Source organism: Oncorhynchus keta, chromosome 28 (genome assembly GCF_023373465.1).
Source record: "Oncorhynchus keta strain PuntledgeMale-10-30-2019 chromosome 28, Oket_V2, whole genome shotgun sequence".
NCBI lineage: Eukaryota > Metazoa > Chordata > Actinopteri > Salmoniformes > Salmonidae > Oncorhynchus > Oncorhynchus keta.
Genome location: NC_068448.1, coordinates 21254569 through 21271729, shown reverse-complemented (window position 1 = coordinate 21271729; position 17161 = coordinate 21254569). Strand labels below are relative to the sequence as shown.

The 17161-nt window shown below is 41.0% G+C and overlaps 1 protein-coding gene across 5 annotated transcripts in view; it reads right to left on the bottom strand.

The window, feature by feature from the left end:
- The window catches only part of LOC118360802 (lysine-specific demethylase 5B-B-like), a 38060-nt gene that overhangs the window by 5815 nt on the left and 15084 nt on the right, over positions 1 to 17161 (bottom strand). For all 5 annotated transcript variants that reach the window (XM_035740229.1, XM_035740230.1, XM_035740232.1 and 2 more), the window contains 9 exons: positions 6746 to 6870; positions 6406 to 6556; positions 6088 to 6202; positions 5576 to 5931; positions 1621 to 1759; positions 1291 to 1470; positions 1019 to 1177; positions 383 to 832; positions 181 to 265 (listed from right to left, as the gene is read on the bottom strand). In XM_035740229.1, the coding sequence (XP_035596122.1) occupies positions 181 to 265; positions 383 to 832; positions 1019 to 1177; positions 1291 to 1470; positions 1621 to 1759; positions 5576 to 5931; positions 6088 to 6202; positions 6406 to 6556; positions 6746 to 6870 (1760 nt within the window). The remainder of the gene's footprint in view (positions 1 to 180; positions 266 to 382; positions 833 to 1018; positions 1178 to 1290; positions 1471 to 1620; positions 1760 to 5575; positions 5932 to 6087; positions 6203 to 6405; positions 6557 to 6745; positions 6871 to 17161) is intronic.

Below are 17161 nucleotides of genomic sequence, written 5' to 3'. Positions count from 1 at the left end.
TAATGTAAAAGGTCATGTCTACAACCTACTGTAGATGCTTAAATAAATCAGTAGTCATCAGTAGAGTGCATTTCAAATACTAAATTAATTAACTAATCAATAAAATAATGTTATCAAGAAGTCCAGTTGGTGATGATTTAAAAATGATTATACAACACTGCTTTATACCACAGAACTGACCTTGCAGAGGAATGCATCTTTGCTCGGTGTAGAAGACCATCTGATCATGAGTTGTCCTGTTCCACTCTGGAGTTAAACATGTTGGCTGTATAAAAAATATAAAAAATCTGGTCATTTAGCATTATAATGGTCTTATTCAGAATTATCACTTTAAAATGGACAGATAAATCTACAATTCAGAAGAGGGGTATGACTGACTGACCTTTCCATCCGTAGATGGTGGAGTTGCAAAGCTCTCCTCCAGGTCGGGTAGTCCACAGGAGGAAGAGACCTGTCGTGCACGCTGTTGCCAGCTGACTGTTCTCTCAACCAAATAGTGGAGTGCATCCCCTTCCGGCAGACGCACCTGGATACGCTGCAGCGATGCCAGCAAGGGCAGGACCTTGTCCAGGGAGGGCTTCTCAGAGCGTCGGCAGTGCGGGCACAGCCAGGCCTGGGCTGAACGGGAGTCTGAGGAAGCCCTCACACACACGCTGTGGAAGGCGTCCCGGCAGAGCTCACACTGTAACATGGCTCCCATGGGGGGATTCTGACACACACACACCTTCAGGTCCATGCAGTCTGCCGTGGGAAGGAGCTTGGACTCATTAGCTGCCCGGAGGGAGGAGAGGGCCCCCATCTCCTGTAACCGCACCTCCCCGAGAGTTGCCAGCTGGTAAAAAAATTTAAAAACATTTTAATTCATATAATTTCATGTCCAACATGAATTGAGGTAGAGCACATATCTAGTACTAGTGTACAAAAAGTAGAGAAAGAGAAGGTCCGCACTCTTTAAATTGAGTAAAAAAAAATATATATATATATTAAGTTGAGAAATGGCCAGTGTAGGTATACTTACAGCAGAAGCAGAGTCCTTGGTCTCTGTGAGGGCTTTTTCCACATCACTGAGACAGTCAAGTTTCACCATCTTCTTCTTGCTGTGCTGAGTGATGTCTTTAGCTTTTTTGGACTTCCTTTTCGGAGAACCTGCTTCAACTTCACATCTTGGACACAGAACCTGTGGGCAAGAACAAATTATGAATTCTAATGACTGCATTTCTGGGAAATTAACTGCTATATACTGTATATCACTTATGGAATTTTCAGAGAGTGGTGCATTACAGCCATTACCTCAAGCAGAGTGAAGTGAGAGTTTTTCACGAGGAAAGTTTTAGCTGCAGACTCTTTCCAGGCCTGCACCTCTGCCATCAGAGACTCCAGCTGCTTTAGAGGGCCAAGCTGGACTGGGATGTCTTGTCCTCGAATAACCATATCAGAGAGGTTGTAAAACAATGGAATGGAATCTTCATCCTGAAAGAGTCCACAGAATTCAAGTTTTCTATACATAAAGTTGACACATTATAACATGTCAACCAGGAAGCATTGTTTCTATGAAAGTCATGTATAAAAAAATATTATTCAACTGACATCTGTGTGAAAACCTGTTGTATTATTCTGTACCTGAAGTGCCTCAGCTTCCTGAAGCCACTCTCTGGCCCTACTGATGGAGTCCTTCAGCATCAGACAATTGGGGAGGTAAGCAGGGATCCCAGCCACTTTCTCAGCTGTTTCAGAGAGGGTTTCTATAGAGAGGGGGGGCCTGGTGGAGTAGAAAACACAACAGTTAGGTCAGAAGACTGGTCAGTCACCAGCATAAGGGGGCCCAGTTATCCAGCTGCCAGGAAGCCTAAAAATCATATTCATCAATTTTTATGGACTATGGAGACATTTTCTCAGGTGTGTATTAATAATAAATATATGCATGTACTATCATGTTCATTTTTGGGGGCAATTCCTAAGACACATCACTTCACTTGTTGGACAATATGTTTCTTTCTACTCACTCCATATTTTACAAAAGGTCAATTAAAGCTTTAACCCTTGATAATTCTGATGTAAGCAGACATAACTGCGGTGATGGTTGTGAACCATGCAACGTTTTCCTCTGACTACTGATGGATCATTTAGTCTAAGTAGCTCCACATACAGGCAACTGACAAAATAAAGGAAACATTTGAGTAAATGAGAGACAAAGTATATTGAAAGTAGGTGCTTCTACACAGAAGTGGTTCCGGAGTTAATTAAGCAATTAACATCCCAGCATGCTTAGGGTCTTGTACAAAAATGCCCAGTTGTCCATTATTTTGGCTACCATGGCTATAAGATACATCAGTGACTTTGAAAGAGGGGTCTCAAAGAAGCATATGGGGGTTTAAAGGGTGTGTGTGTGTGTGTCTCTCAGTCACCCAATTTAACACTTATGGGAGATTCTGAAGCGGTGTTTGAGACAACGTTTTCCACCACCATCAACAACAAAACACCAAATGATGGAATTTCTCATGGAAGAAAAGTGTTGCATCCCTCCAATAGAGTTCCAGACACTTGTAGAATCTTTGGCAAGGAGCATTGAAGCTGTTCTGGCGGCTCGTGGTGGCCCAACGCCCTATTAAGACAGTTTCTGTTGGTGTTTCCTTTATTTTGGCAGTTAACTACAGGTAGGCTATCTATACTGTCCCCTTGCAACCATGGTACACTTTGAAACCATTGCATAGGCTACATATACAGTTACCGTGATATGGGCTTTGCACAATTCTATAATAAAGGAAATGTTGAACATACTGATAATAAAATCATAAAGAAACAAAACTATCCAGCCATCCTTGATGAGATAGAGAACAGTACTTCTCACCATATTAAGCTCTAAAATGACAAATACATTTTTTTATGAACTCTGGCTTTAGAAAGATGCAGACAATTAAAGGGATAGCTCACCCAAATTACAAAATTACACTAATTTCCTTAACCTGTAAGCAGTCTATGGATAAGGTATGACAACAACAGTTATAATTTAATCAACAAATCACGAAATATACTTGACAATCACCAATTTTTCCTGACAATTACTTGATGAGATGTCATGGGAAAAAAACAATTACAAATTCCTTTTCATTTTAGTTTATGAAAATGTGACGACGAGAAAAGAATTCCACATAAGACTAATGGACATTTAATTTGACAAAGCTCCTCTTCATCCATTCTGTCCAATCCTAAACATGCATGGAGTATATTTCACGCAATCCTCTCATTGGCAGAATTGACATCCTTCAGTTGTGCAGTCTGAGCCGATCTGCCCGGCTCTCCCACACAGCTCCCAGGTCACTTCAGTCACTCGTCAATCTTTTGAACTGATGCGAAGGCAGGACACTTCACTTGTAACTAACCTCAACTGGAATCAATGTTTACTCTCTCTTACATTCATGTAGGCTATTATTTTGATCATATCAGAAGCTATATTTTCCCCATGTGCACTGTTATTCATCTGCGTTGCCGATCTTGTGCCGCGGTCTGCTAATGCAAGTTGCGGTTGCTTATTTCCTATGGGAAAAACTAATGCTATTTGTTGAATATTAGGAGTACAGTAATAGTCCTGTCATTTTTTGAAAAGCTTGAATTCTCCCATTTTCAATGAAACACTGTTATTTACCCCCCTTGAAAGTTATGGGGTTAAAAATCTGAGCCGTAAATTGTTAACCGTAGCTAAGGTTTTATAGCCTATATGGTTGATTATGGCTGGCATTGGTTATAATCTGACACAATATCAACGTTGCCGGCCAAGGTATACGAGGAGAAAACCTTGTCCAACTAGGCCTACTATCTGAATGTGCACAAGATGGAAGTTAGAGGTAGCCTAAATATTCATCATTAATATTTTTAAGAACACACTGTGTAACAAAAATGGCTGACTAAAACTAGACTAAAATTGTCCAGAGTTTTAAACAACATAAAAAACTAACGAAGAATGAAATTACTAAAATGTGACTTAAGACTAAAAAGGTATTTTAAGACTACAACTAAGACTAAATCTCTGGGCCTCCCCCCCGGCCATACGGAGCAGAACCATCTTGTTAAAATCCCTGGGGATAACGCTGGAAACTAAACCAAAGCATGGATTGCTGTCATACCTTGTCCATAGACTGCTTATAGAGTAAGGAAACCAACGTCTTTTTGTAATTTGGGTGAACTATCCCTTTAAAACTGGACTGAAAAAGACTCAAAGGTAAACCGTGGATATGTGGAGCGCACAGAATAGATGCACATTCCTTGGAGAGCCATGCCATTAAAAAAGCTGTTTGAAAACGCTGGTGACAGTGGTTATTAAAATGCACTGGATACCAATGGGATGAAGCAGAACTAGATATGCATGCTCACTTTTTGTAGATCTTGTTGAATATTCTAGCAGCAGCATTTTGCACTAGCTGGAATTAAAATGAAGCAAAATCAGGGACACTGACATAGTTCTGCTAATGTACAAATCAGTAATCTAGTCACCAATGCTAATGTTTGTACATTAGTTAAAGCAAAACCTCACTAGCTTTAATACAAGTGATATAACCACATGGCTCATTTTGTAGAGAAAGTTTAGTAAAATTCAAGACCCAGAGTTGAATCACTGTGTGAGGATAATTTTTGTAAATTCACGGTCTAAATGATCCAGAATAACAAAAACCAGAAGATGACCTTAAACCATTTATAATTGTTTACCTTATAAAGGTGCTACACATAGGATTTCTGTAGAATTTTTTCATTGTAATTTCAGAAAATGTCTATAGCATACCTGGCGCTATTAGTGGAATCATAGTGTTTCACAGTATTACTTATCCTCCAGTGTTTTGATTGGCTGTGATATTCACCAATGTATTTCTCCCACCGGAGCAGCATCTGTTATCAAACTGGGAAAGTTATTCTGACTATGTGGTTGAGTTATCTAGTGGAAAACACTGTAATTTCCTGGTTGCTAAAATTCTACACTGTTCACTCAATTTAAGTACATGTGAGAAAACAAGCACTGAATGGTGTAGGGAATTATTGTGATCACTGTGACATTTATTTTCAATAACAAAAAATATAGTTTTACAGATGTTTAAAGCTGGACTACCAGCTTAAAAAACAATCATTTTTATTATTGAAAAGATATTTCACAGTGATCAGAATAAATCCCTACACCATTCAGTACTTGTTTTCTCACATGTACTTAAATTGAGGGAACAGTATAGAATTTTAGCAACCAGGAAAATAGCTATTTCCACTAGATAACACAACCAAGAAATCAGAACAGCTTTCCCAGTTTGACAACAGATGGCACACCGGCTGGAGAAATCAATAGGCGAATATCACAGCCTATCACAACACTACCATAATACTGTGAAACACTGCCATTACACTATTAGAGCAAGATATATTATGGAGATTTTCTGAAATTACAATGCAAATATTTAAAAATAAATCCTGTGTAGTACCTTTAACTACATTTAGGTCTCTTCTTTCAAATCAGATACACAACCCACCAAAAAAACCTGGAATCCCTGGTTTACAGATTACAGATGTAAAAGAGAAACCCTCAGTGTACGGCCCTCACCTGGCCTTGAGGAGGCTGCTGGTCTTGTCCTCCCAGTGTTCAGACACAGTTAGCAGCTCCTGCAGGCGAGCCATGGCCTTCTCCACAGAGGGGTGAGGGGTCAGACCCACGCCCTGGTCTATCAGCCTCCGCATGGTCTCCAGGGTCAGGGTGGAGCGCTGGGTGCTGGCCTGCTGCACCCCCTCTAGCCAGCGGGCTTGTGCCAGCCTCTCCCGTAGTAATGGAAGTTCAGGCAGCTCCACGTCAAAGTCAAAGCTAACGTCTAAAAGACTCTGGATCTCTTCTGTGCCGGTGGTCTCATCTGCCAGGAGCTTCTCACTGTGTTGCTGGAAGTCTTCGATGCAATTCAAGAGCTCCTAAGAAAAATATAACATAATTCAGATTCAGTTATGCTCAAAAAAATTATTGAGATGTGTTTTATTCCAATATCCTCTGATCAATTGATTTAAACAGAGGCCTGTTTTCTAATGGCTTCAATATCATGATGGCATTGAGACACTGGCTTACAATACCTTTAATTTGGGGGCTTGGGGAAGGCTGCAGGGGAGGTTGTACAGTTGCCTGACAAATGACCTCAGCTCCTCCACAGTCAGCTGGCTCTGTGTCTTCCCTCCACCACAGCGATACCTGGGAGAAGCAATTATGACAAACCTTGAATCATACTGATTCCTACTCCAATATGCACATGTTTATACATCGTTGGTGAGAAAATTAGAATAACACTGTTTATTGAGGAATACAATAAAGACACAGGCATAGTGGATCATGTTTGCGGCGAGGGAGAAAAATTAACCAGTGGTACTCCTCTTTCACTGGACTGTGTAAGTTACCTGGTCTGCCTTTTGCCGTTGAGTAGCTGCTGGGCAACTGAGGAGCATTTCTCTGCATCCTGTGTGACTAAACGGAGCTGACGCAGGAGGTCGTTGTCAGGGAACATCTTCAACTCTGATTTATTGATGAGGGAGCGGAAGACTGACAAGCCTGAGGAGAGACGGTTACAATAATTAATTACACAGCCACAGTGCTTTACAACGAGAAGGGTGTCAGGCCTAATTCACTACTAATTGCAGTCTCTGGGCCAGTTTCCAGGACCCATATTAAGCCTAATACATCACTAAAAAGCACTACTAATGGAGACAAGTACATAGACAAGGTGAATTCATCTCTCACTTTTTTTCTTGTCCAGTTTAGCCTCCAGAGTCTCTGTCACGTGGGAGGCCCACTCGTCATAGAACTCAGCCCGCTGCTTCACCGCGTTCATCATGGGGTACAGATCATCCAGTGTAAATCTATAACTGCAAGCAGAGAAACTAAAATAAATATCTGTGGAGATTGAAGCCATATCAGTGTGGGCAAGAGAACACTGCATATTTGAGGCATCTGACAAAACCAGAACCACATAAATGTCCTGCATAGAGTGGACATGATTCCTTATTCTACATGTTTACATAATATATAATGTATGCATTCATATAATGTTCCCCCTGCTGAATGTGCTCCCTGGACTTATGTTGTTCACACCAACTGCACACTGAACAGGACACAGATCTTAATATGAGCCATTTCGTCACAGGACGAAAATAATCATGCAGCAAGAAGATTTGAAAGGATATTTAATATTTAGAATCACCGCCAGGGGGCAGCTGGAAGCAGTGTTTGTAGGCTATACAATAACTTATACTGCAGGTCCACTGTGCATTAGTTCAATAAGCTTTCTAAGCAGGCTACTGTGCGTCTCGTGTGAATTCGTATTTGGAATATAATAAATAGACAATATTTTGGGGGGAGGTTGATGTATTTAAAAAAAAAAGTTTTTTATATGTTCATGGCAAGAATTAGACAAAATAGCTTAATGTTTATTTTAGCACCTGTGTGATCCAGTGGGTACAGCTGCTGACAAAAGCACACATCAGAGTAGGCATGAGTTTGAATCTGGCCCACTACGGACCTTTGAGTTTTTTGAGAAACTAGTACTTCTCTAGTTACTCTCTGTGGGCAGTACCTGTACTCTTACTCAAGTAATTTCTGAAGGAAGTAACTTACTTTTTACTCCTTTACATTTGACCAAATCACTAAAGTTACATAGATTTATATTATTATATTGTCGGTGTCGGGTGAGCAACCTAACCAAAATTGTATTTTTATTACCCTCGTTCACATGAATCAATACTATTGGTTCCCCTTTACGTCTGTATGAATGTTTCACAACCCCTTGATATAGGACTGTGGCGGTCATGAAATTTTGTCAGACAGTTATTGTCATGCAAAACAATGCCGGTCTCATGGTAATTGACCGTTAATTAACACACACATTTAGATTCTCCAGCCCTCCAAGCATACAAGCTAAGCTGCATTCAAGCCGCTAATGCCAGCCTTTGGAACATCTACATTTTTAAAAGTCTAATAAACCCATGTAATATAGCCCACACCATCACAATAAATCCATGTAATACATACAGCCCACACAGTCGAAATAAATCCATGTAATACAGCCCACACCGTCACAATAAAACCATGTAATACAGCCCACACCGTCACAATATATCCATTAATACATTTTAGGAAGGTCTAAAGAAACATGATATGAAGAAATGTATTTCAGAAGAACAGAATACGAGTTGGCCTACTGTATATCTACAGCCAGAAAAATTATTCAGCTAAAGGTAATGTCAGCCTATTAATTATGGAAGAAAACACTATCACTAAGCCATCGTGCACAATCAATTATCCAACAGCATCGCCTAGGCTTATAGGTACTCTCCCAGACTCATGGAGTGGCATTTTTGAGTATAGGCTAGACCAATGATGTACCAAAGATATTAAATCATTTTTTTGTAATTTTGTTTCTTCCGTCTGTAATATGTGGTAGGCTATGTATTGTATAACGAATGGCACAATCATACATTCTTCATCGCGCATTCTTCTAAACTCCCGTCTCCATTTAATGCCAAGATGTTTTATTTATTTTTTATTTTACTTTTGTAAATGCTTTTTGTGACTTGGATCATAAGACAGTTACAGTCTATCAGGTTGCATGATCCTCGTAATGTTACATGGAAAATACAACTAATGGGATGCTAAATTAAATGTATATCACACTCGCACAAATGCGACCAGTTATTTTTCGTATATGCATTTCAACAACTGCCACTTTAGAGCCCACTGAATGTCCATCTTATGTTCGCTAAAATTAGCTTGACATAATTAGTATTTACCTTTCCACAACACACGGAGTCGAAAAGGGATTTGTCCATGTGTTTACGTACAGCTGACAGTCGGCAAACTCAGCATCACAACAAACACGGTAGACACCGGGTAGCTACGGGGAATAATGGCGTATTTAATCTCCATGTCCGTTGACACACACTCCGTACATGTCTGTGTGTTGCAACTCGAGAATCGGGATGTTAGATTTACTCAGTGGATTTTTTTATTTTATTAAAATGTAAATATATATATAAAAAAAAAACATCGGACCCTATTTAACTCGGAACTTGTACCTGCGTACATGGACAGATAATTGCGTAGATGGTACGCAAAATGCGTGCATGTTGGCAGGTCTGCAAACAAGATTGGTAAATTATTACAGCATCATCAGTACTACACACATTTTCTATTCACATTAGTACACAATTCCCACTGAATGACTGACTGTATTGTATTTTTATTGGGAAATCGGGAATATACTACTTAACAGCTACAAAAAAAGCGCATTGCTTCCGAGTGGCAGCTTTAAAGTCGCCGGTTGGGAGAAGGGCGAGTGGGCTGTGTGACAACGGAACGTGAACGGCCACCAGAATGGCAGGAGCACGGCTGCCGCTTGATCAAGTGGAATATCGCAGGCGCCCATTGAATGAGACAAACAAGCTCTGGAGAGAAAAACTCAATGTACAACTGGCGTCAGTGCAGCGTTGTCTCTTTCCCCCTTCAGGGCTGATTTAAAGTCTGGCACATTTTTTGCACCTTACAGTGTGGTTTGGTCCAGTGATGTAGTGGTAAAAAAATGTTTGGGGTAAACTATAACTGAACAAAAATATAAAAAGCAACATGTGAAGTGTTGGTCCCATGTTTCATGAGCTCAAATAAAATATCCCAGAAATGTTCCATACGCACAAAAGGCAGGCTTGAATCTACATTTGCTCTGCATTTTAGCTATCGATGTGACGTTTGGCGACGCCTATTCAGTCAGTTCTATACCTGCCTGGCTGAGTGGCAGTGTGGGTGGAATGAGCTCGCTCGCCTGTAAACCATAGCCCGAAACGTGAGGAAATTAAACTCAGCAGTCTGCCTGGAAAGTAAGATCAATACATTTTTCTAACATTTTATCATTTTCTATTCTCTCATTTTAATAAATACTTGTCAAGTACCGACGAGAAAATGTTTGATTAAAGGTATTCCAGTACTTGAATTTCAGAGTGCCAAATTCAAGTACTGTAAGCACCTCAAACATCTTGTGTGAACCCTGCATATGGTGTTTTGAATTAATCGTCACCCTAGAAAGTGCTGTCCATTTAGTTGTTAGGATTTGAAACATCCGCAACTACAATGTTTTGCACTCGGATTCAAACGGTTGTTTGTACTTTTTCAAAGTGAGTTGAGTTTTAAAAGCAATATACTGTTTTGATGTGAGTGCATTTTCATTGATGTCAGAGTGGTTAGAGGGACAATGAAGCCCTACCAGGCCATTAGCGAGCTGGGTCCTATGTAAATAGCTCACAAATTAGCGATAACTTGGTTGGTACAGGCTAGCACATCAGCGGTGGAGCTCGAATGATTGCTCTTCGTCTCATGGAAATAGTTGCCGTGTTTAGCTGTTAATATTGTCGGCTAACTAGTTGGTTGTTTTGTCTTTCTACCAATGTAATTCATATGGAAACGGCCCAAGCTGCTTGCTTTAGCTAGCTAGTTAGTTTGTCAGGCAAGAAAAGGTGTGTTTGTAGCGGTAAATTTGGGCTGCGCTCAGGAAGCGTCAACCTCAGCTGTCACTTAAACCTAGTTAGTCATACAGACAACCAGCTAACTAGCCACCGAAATGAAGGCTAAAGTCATTTCTGTTTATCGGTTGGACTTAAGTTATGGTTTGTCATGTTTTGCTAGGTGCAGATATTCATAGGCTATACATTGCCTCTTATCTGTCGTTAAGGTAGTAACGTAAACTCACCCCATTCCGTACAAATGTGCGCAACCGCAACATTCAAACGAGGCTACAAAGAAACCTAATGGAACTGGAGCGACTGTGTTGACGTCAAAATCGGGGGTGTGAACTAGGTTTCTATTCAAGCGTTGATCGACATGGTAATGGCTCTATAGTATTGGAGAAAAGTTTAAAAAACGGACCCTCCGTTACATCTTGACGTGTCATGTCGTAACGTACAGCATGCATAAAACAACTTTCTGTCTTAATCTCTCTCCACCAGGTGTAGCTCTTCTATCATCCTTTAAAAACAAGAAATTGACAGTGACGGGGTAAGGGGGGCATACCGAGTCATTTTTTTCGTCATCATTGCAAATAAGGACGTGCCACAACGAGGTTCTAGCTCCAGCCTGTTTATTAACCTAACCCTGCATGTCCTACATAGGTATGGATACCCCTAAGGGACATCCTACTACATCTTCCCCTCTCCCATGAACAAGAACTCAACATGCATAACCACTGAAGCATAACTGAAATGCCATTTGGAAACCAGTATTATTCTCTAACATGCTACTTCCCATCCTGAAACAGTATGAAAGCATTAAATCACACAGTATTAACATTAACGTAGGTACAGTCTCTTTTTGCTGGGTATGGTCCCCAACAGTGTTTTCTCTTCACGTAACAGTCTTTCAGCAACTCTGGTGGCTTCACATCCCTTTTTGGGCGTGCTTGTGGCTCTGAGCATTCTCTCTCCTTCACCCTCTTTTTGTGCATTTTCTGTGGCCTCTGTCTGTGGCTGGTAGATCTGGAAGAGCTCTGAGGTGTGTTTAGGTTCTTCGTACCTCTTCTGAGTCTGTGTCCACCACATGGAGCGTGGGGCATCCGCTTTCCTCAGCACTATTGCTGTTGTCTTTGAGTTTGTAATCCACACACGTTGACCTTCGGTCAGCTCTGGCCTCTCCTTAGCACGGTGGCTCCGATTTAAAGTCTCCAGTTTGCGTTTGTTTCAGATGTTTGTTCCTCTCAGCGAAGGCCTTCCTGTTAGGCCATCGGGTTTAAGCTGAGCTGGCGAGACGGGCAATGGGGAACGCAGCCTCCTGCCCATCAGGAGCTCGGCAGGCGACGGCCCATGATGCAGTGATGTAACTCTGTAAGCTAACAGAGCCCTGTATGAATCCTTGTTCTTTTTCAGCAGTCCCTTGACTGTTTTCACAGCTTTCTCTGCCTCACCATTACTCTGTAAATGGTAGGGGCTACTGGTCACATGTATGAAGTCATATTCTGCGGCAAAAGCAGAAAAGGAGCTCGCAGAGAACTGGGGCGCTTTATCTGTAACCAGGACCTCAGTAACCCCTTGCCTGGAAAAAATTGACTTTAATCCATTGATAACACCAGCTGATGTGGTTATGGGTGTCTTTGCTACTTCAATGTATCTTGAGTAGTAATCTACCACTAGCAGATAAGTGTCATTTTTCCAATAGAACATATCCGCCCCTACCTTTTGCCATGGCCGTTTTGGCAGCTCCGTTGCCATCATTGGCTCCAGATGACAAGGTTGACATTTTGTACAGACCTCACACTGGGCCACTAGCTTGGCAATCTGAGTACTCAGACCAAGCCACCACACTGACTGTTGAGCCTTCAGTCTGCATTTGGTTATCCCCATGTGTCCATCATGCACTCTGTCTAGCATTTCTGGTAGAGTCTCTGGGATAACTATCTGTTGTCCTTTCATGAGAAGGTCTCCATTACAGTGGAAGTCACTTTGGTGCACCCAATAGGGCTTCAGCAGTTGAGGCAGTTCCTCCTGCCTGGGCCATCCCTTTTTGCACTGCTGCACTATGGGCGGCAGGGTAGCCTAGTGGTTAGAGCGTTGGACTAGTAACCGGAAGGTTGCAAGTTCAAATCCCTGAGCTGACAAGGTACAAATCTGTCGTTCTGCCCCTGAACAGGCAGTTAATCCACTGTTCCTAGGCTGTCATTGAAAATAAGAATTTGTTCTTAACTGACTTGCCTAGTTAAATAAAGGTAAAATAAAAAATGCAATCTGCTGCAGTTTGGTCTGAGATGCAGGTAGACTGTCCCTTATTGCATTAATGGACACCTGTACCTCACCCTCTAGACATTGCTCCTCATCTGATTATGGATGTTTAATTGGGGCCCTGGAGAGTGCATCTGCTGTGATCAGTGCCTTCCCTGGCACATACACCATCTTGTAGGTGAACCTCAGTAATCTGAGGCGGAAGCGCAGAACTCTGGGAGGCAAGTTGTCCAGTGCTTTTGTCCCTAACAGAGCCAACAGTGGTTTGTGATCAGTCTCTGCTGTAAACTGCAGGCCAATAAGGTATTGGCTGAGCCTTTCACATGCCCATGTGATAGCCAACACCTCCTTCACCACTTGAGCATATCTTTGCTCTGTGTCGGATAAGCTTCGGGAGATGTATACTATTGGACGCCACTCCATGTTGTCCTGCATCTGTGTAAGGACCGCCCCTAGCCCAAAGGATGATGCATTTGCTGATACTTTTGTCTTAGCGTGGGGACGGTACTGGGGCAGCACTCTCTGTGAGGCCAGATCTCCTTTGATTTGGTCAAATGCTACCTGTTACATGTGACCTCATGACCAGTCATTCTCTTTGGCTAGTAAGTCTGAGGTTTGGTTGTATCAGAACTGTGAGAGGAACTTACCCACATATACAGTGGGGCAAACAAGTATTTAGTCAGCCACCAATTGTGCAAGTTCTCCCACTTAAAGATGAGGCCTGTCATAATAGGTACACTTCAACTATGACAGACAAAATAAGAAAAATCCAGAAAATCACATTGTAGGATTTTTAATTAATTCATTTGCAAATTATGGTGGAAAATAAGTATTTGGTCAATAAAAGTTTCTCAACCCTTTGTTGGCAATGACAGAGGTCAAATGTTTTCTGTAAGTCTTTTTCCCACTGTAGGTCCATGTTATTCTCTGAGGCTGACCGGAACACATCCCAGTCCGCGTGATCAAAACAAACTTGAAGCGTGGATTCCGATTGGTCAGACCAGCGTTGAATGGTTCTCATCACTGGTACATCCTGTTTTAGTTTCTGCCTATAAGACGGTAGGGGCAAGATTGCGTCGCGGTCGGATTTGCCGAAGGGAGGGCTTTGTATGCATTGCGGAAGATAGGGTAGCAGTGGTTGAGTGCATTACCTTCGCAAATAGTGCAATCAATATGCCGATAGAATTTAGGTAGCCTTGTGCTTTATTAAAATTAATGTGGCATCATATTAATGAAGAGGTCGTGCTCTTTAAAACTAAGTTAAATTGTCATTCGTTTTTTGCTATGTCTGTTTGAAATGTGAGAAAATTAGCTTCCATCATAAATGATCAGTAATCTACAGCAGAATTCTAGAATTCTATTGGGGTCTAAAGGGTTAAAAAAGGACAACATTTAAGTGCCTTTGAACATTTGTGTCAAGAACTGTAACGCTGCTGGGTTTTTTATTCACAACAGTTTCCCGTGTGTAGAATGGTCCACCACCCAAAAGATATTCAGCCAACTTAACACAACTGTGGGAAGCATTAGAGTCAACGTGGGCCACTTTGTAGATATTAGGAAGGTGTTCTTAATGTTTTGTACACTGTATATTTCTGGAGTAAGAAGATATTTCTAAGATATAATTCTGCTGTTGAAATTGTTGAGGACAAGTGCAAACCAAATAACTAGGTAGCTAACTAGTTAGGTAGTTTTGGCTAACCCAGAATCTGACAGAAAAAGTTAGTCTATTTTTAGCTCCCCATTTGTATTTTTTTTAAATAAAAAAAGAGGGTAGATCAGCTTAATATTGCGGAAAGAATGTTGCTTCCAATGTAATTGTCTGCATTTCCAATCCACCATATTTTTTTGGTAAATATACATATCTCCATACACGCATACATATATACATACACATACCTAGACACTTTTTTCTAGAATATACCTTTATTATTATTCCCCGCAAACCCTACCGCCGATCCCCCAATTGAAGTAAACTAATAAACACTTCTTCTACCTTCAGTCCATACATCTTATACACATTCTACAGACAGTCTACTTTACAATAGTTCTTGTTTGTTCTTAGTCCTTCCTCTATTTCTGATGTCCATCCAGTTTGATTTTTATTTGTAACTATGCTATTTCAAAAGTTCCCGAACCTATACATTTTACAGATCCCTTATGCTTTATCTTGTTATTAGTCCCACCCTTCAACCCCTCCCATCTGTCTCTCAACATCATCCATTTCGGATTTCTACTTGCCATATATTTTTCAACTGTGCTGTGATGCTTCACAAAATAATTGAACCTTCCTATTCTCATAACTTCTACAGATTGTAAATTAAAAATAAACATTTTTGCTAAAATAATTATTATATTATTGATTATGGCTTTTAAAATCACCCAGTATTGCTATCTGTAGTGTTAGTTCTAGGCAAATGTTGCAATTCTTCAGCCATTCCTGGACCGGTGACCAAAAATGAGCTACATATGGACAATACCAAAATAAAATGATCTAATGACTCTGCCTCCTCACAGCAGAATCTGCAGAGCTGAGAAGATTGTATCCCACATATATACAGTGCCTTGCGAAAGTATTCGCCCCCCTTGAACTTTGCGACCTTTTGCCACATTTCAGGCTTCAAACATAAAGATATAAAACTGTATTTTTTTTGTGAAGAATCAACAAGTGGGACACAATCATGAAGTGGAACGACATTTATTGGATATTTCAAACTCTTAACAAATCAAAAACTGAAAAATTGGGCGTGCAAAATTATTCAGCCCCTTTACTTTCAGTGCAGCAAACTCTCTCCAGAAGTTCAGTGAGGATCTCTGAATGATCCAATGTTGACCTAAATGACTAATGATGATAAATACAATCCACCTGTGTGTAATCAAGTCTCTGTCACAGTGCAGGTGCATTTATACGGTCTCAGAGATCCGTTAAAAGCGCAGAGAGCATCATGAAGAACAAGGAACACACCAGGCAGGTCCGAGATACTATTGTGAAGAGGTTTAAAGCCGGATTTGGATACAAAAAGATTTCCCAAGCTTTAAACATCCCAAGGAGCACTGTGCAAGCGATAATATTGAAATGGAATGAGTATCAGACCACTGCAAATCTACCAAGACCTGGCCGTCCCTCTAAACTTTCAGCTCATACAAGGAGAAGACTGATCAGAGATGCAGCCAAGAGGCCCATGATCACTCTGGATGAACTGCAGAGATCTACAGCTGAGGTGGGAGACTCTGTCCATAGGACAACAATCAGTCGTATACTGCACAAATCTGGCCTTTATGGAAGAGTGGCAAGAAGAAAGCCATTTCTTAAAGATATCCATAAAAAGTGTTGTTTAAAGTTTGCCACAAGCCACCTGGGAGACGCACCAAACATGTGGAAGATGGTGCTCTGGTCAGATGAAACCAAAATTGAACTTTTTGGCAATGCAAAACATTATGTTTGGCGTAAAAGCAACACAGTTAATCACCCTGAACACACCATCCCCACTGTCAAACATGGTGGTGGCAGCATCATGGTTTGGGCCTGCTTTTCTTCAGCGGGGACAGGGAAGATAGTTAAAATTGATGGGAAGATGGATGGAGCCAAATACAGGACCATTCTGGAAGAAAACCTGATGGAGTCTGCAAAAGACCTGAGACTGGGACGGAGATTTGTCTTCCAACAAGACAATGATCCAAAACATAAAGCAAAATCTACAATGGAATGGTTCAAAAATATCCAGGTGTTTGGCCAAGCCAAAGTCCAGACCTGAATCCAATCGAATCTGTGGAATGAACTGAACTGCTGCTCACAAATGCTCTCCATCCAACCTCACTGAGCTCGAGCTGTTTTGCAAGGAGGAATGGGAAAAAATGTCAGTCTCTCGATGTGCAAAACTGATAGACATACCCCAAGCGACTTACAGCTGTAATCGCAGCAAAAGGTGGCGCTACAAAGTATTAACTTAAGGGGGCTGAATAATTTTGCACGCCCAATTTCAGTTTTTGATTTGTTAAAGTTTGAAATATCCAATAAATGTCGTTCCACTTCATGATTGTGTCCCACTTGTATTTTCTTGTGAAGAATCAACAACAGTTTTATCTTTATGTTTGAAGCCTGAAATGTGGCAAAAGGTCGCAAAGTTCAAGGGGGCTGAATACTTTTGCAAGGCACTGTATTTATTTATTTTTTTACCTTTATTTAACCAGGCAAGTCAGTTAAGAACATATTCTTATTTTCAATGACGGCCTGGGAACAGTAGGTTAACTGCCTGTTCAGGGACAGAACGACAGATTTGTACCTTGTCAGCTCGGGGGTTTGAACTCACAACCTTCCGGTTACTAGTCCAACGCTCTAACCACTAGGCTACGCTGCCGCCGTCTATTAGTTGCAAGAATTTTGTATAGTAATTTATATTGAAAAATTCGA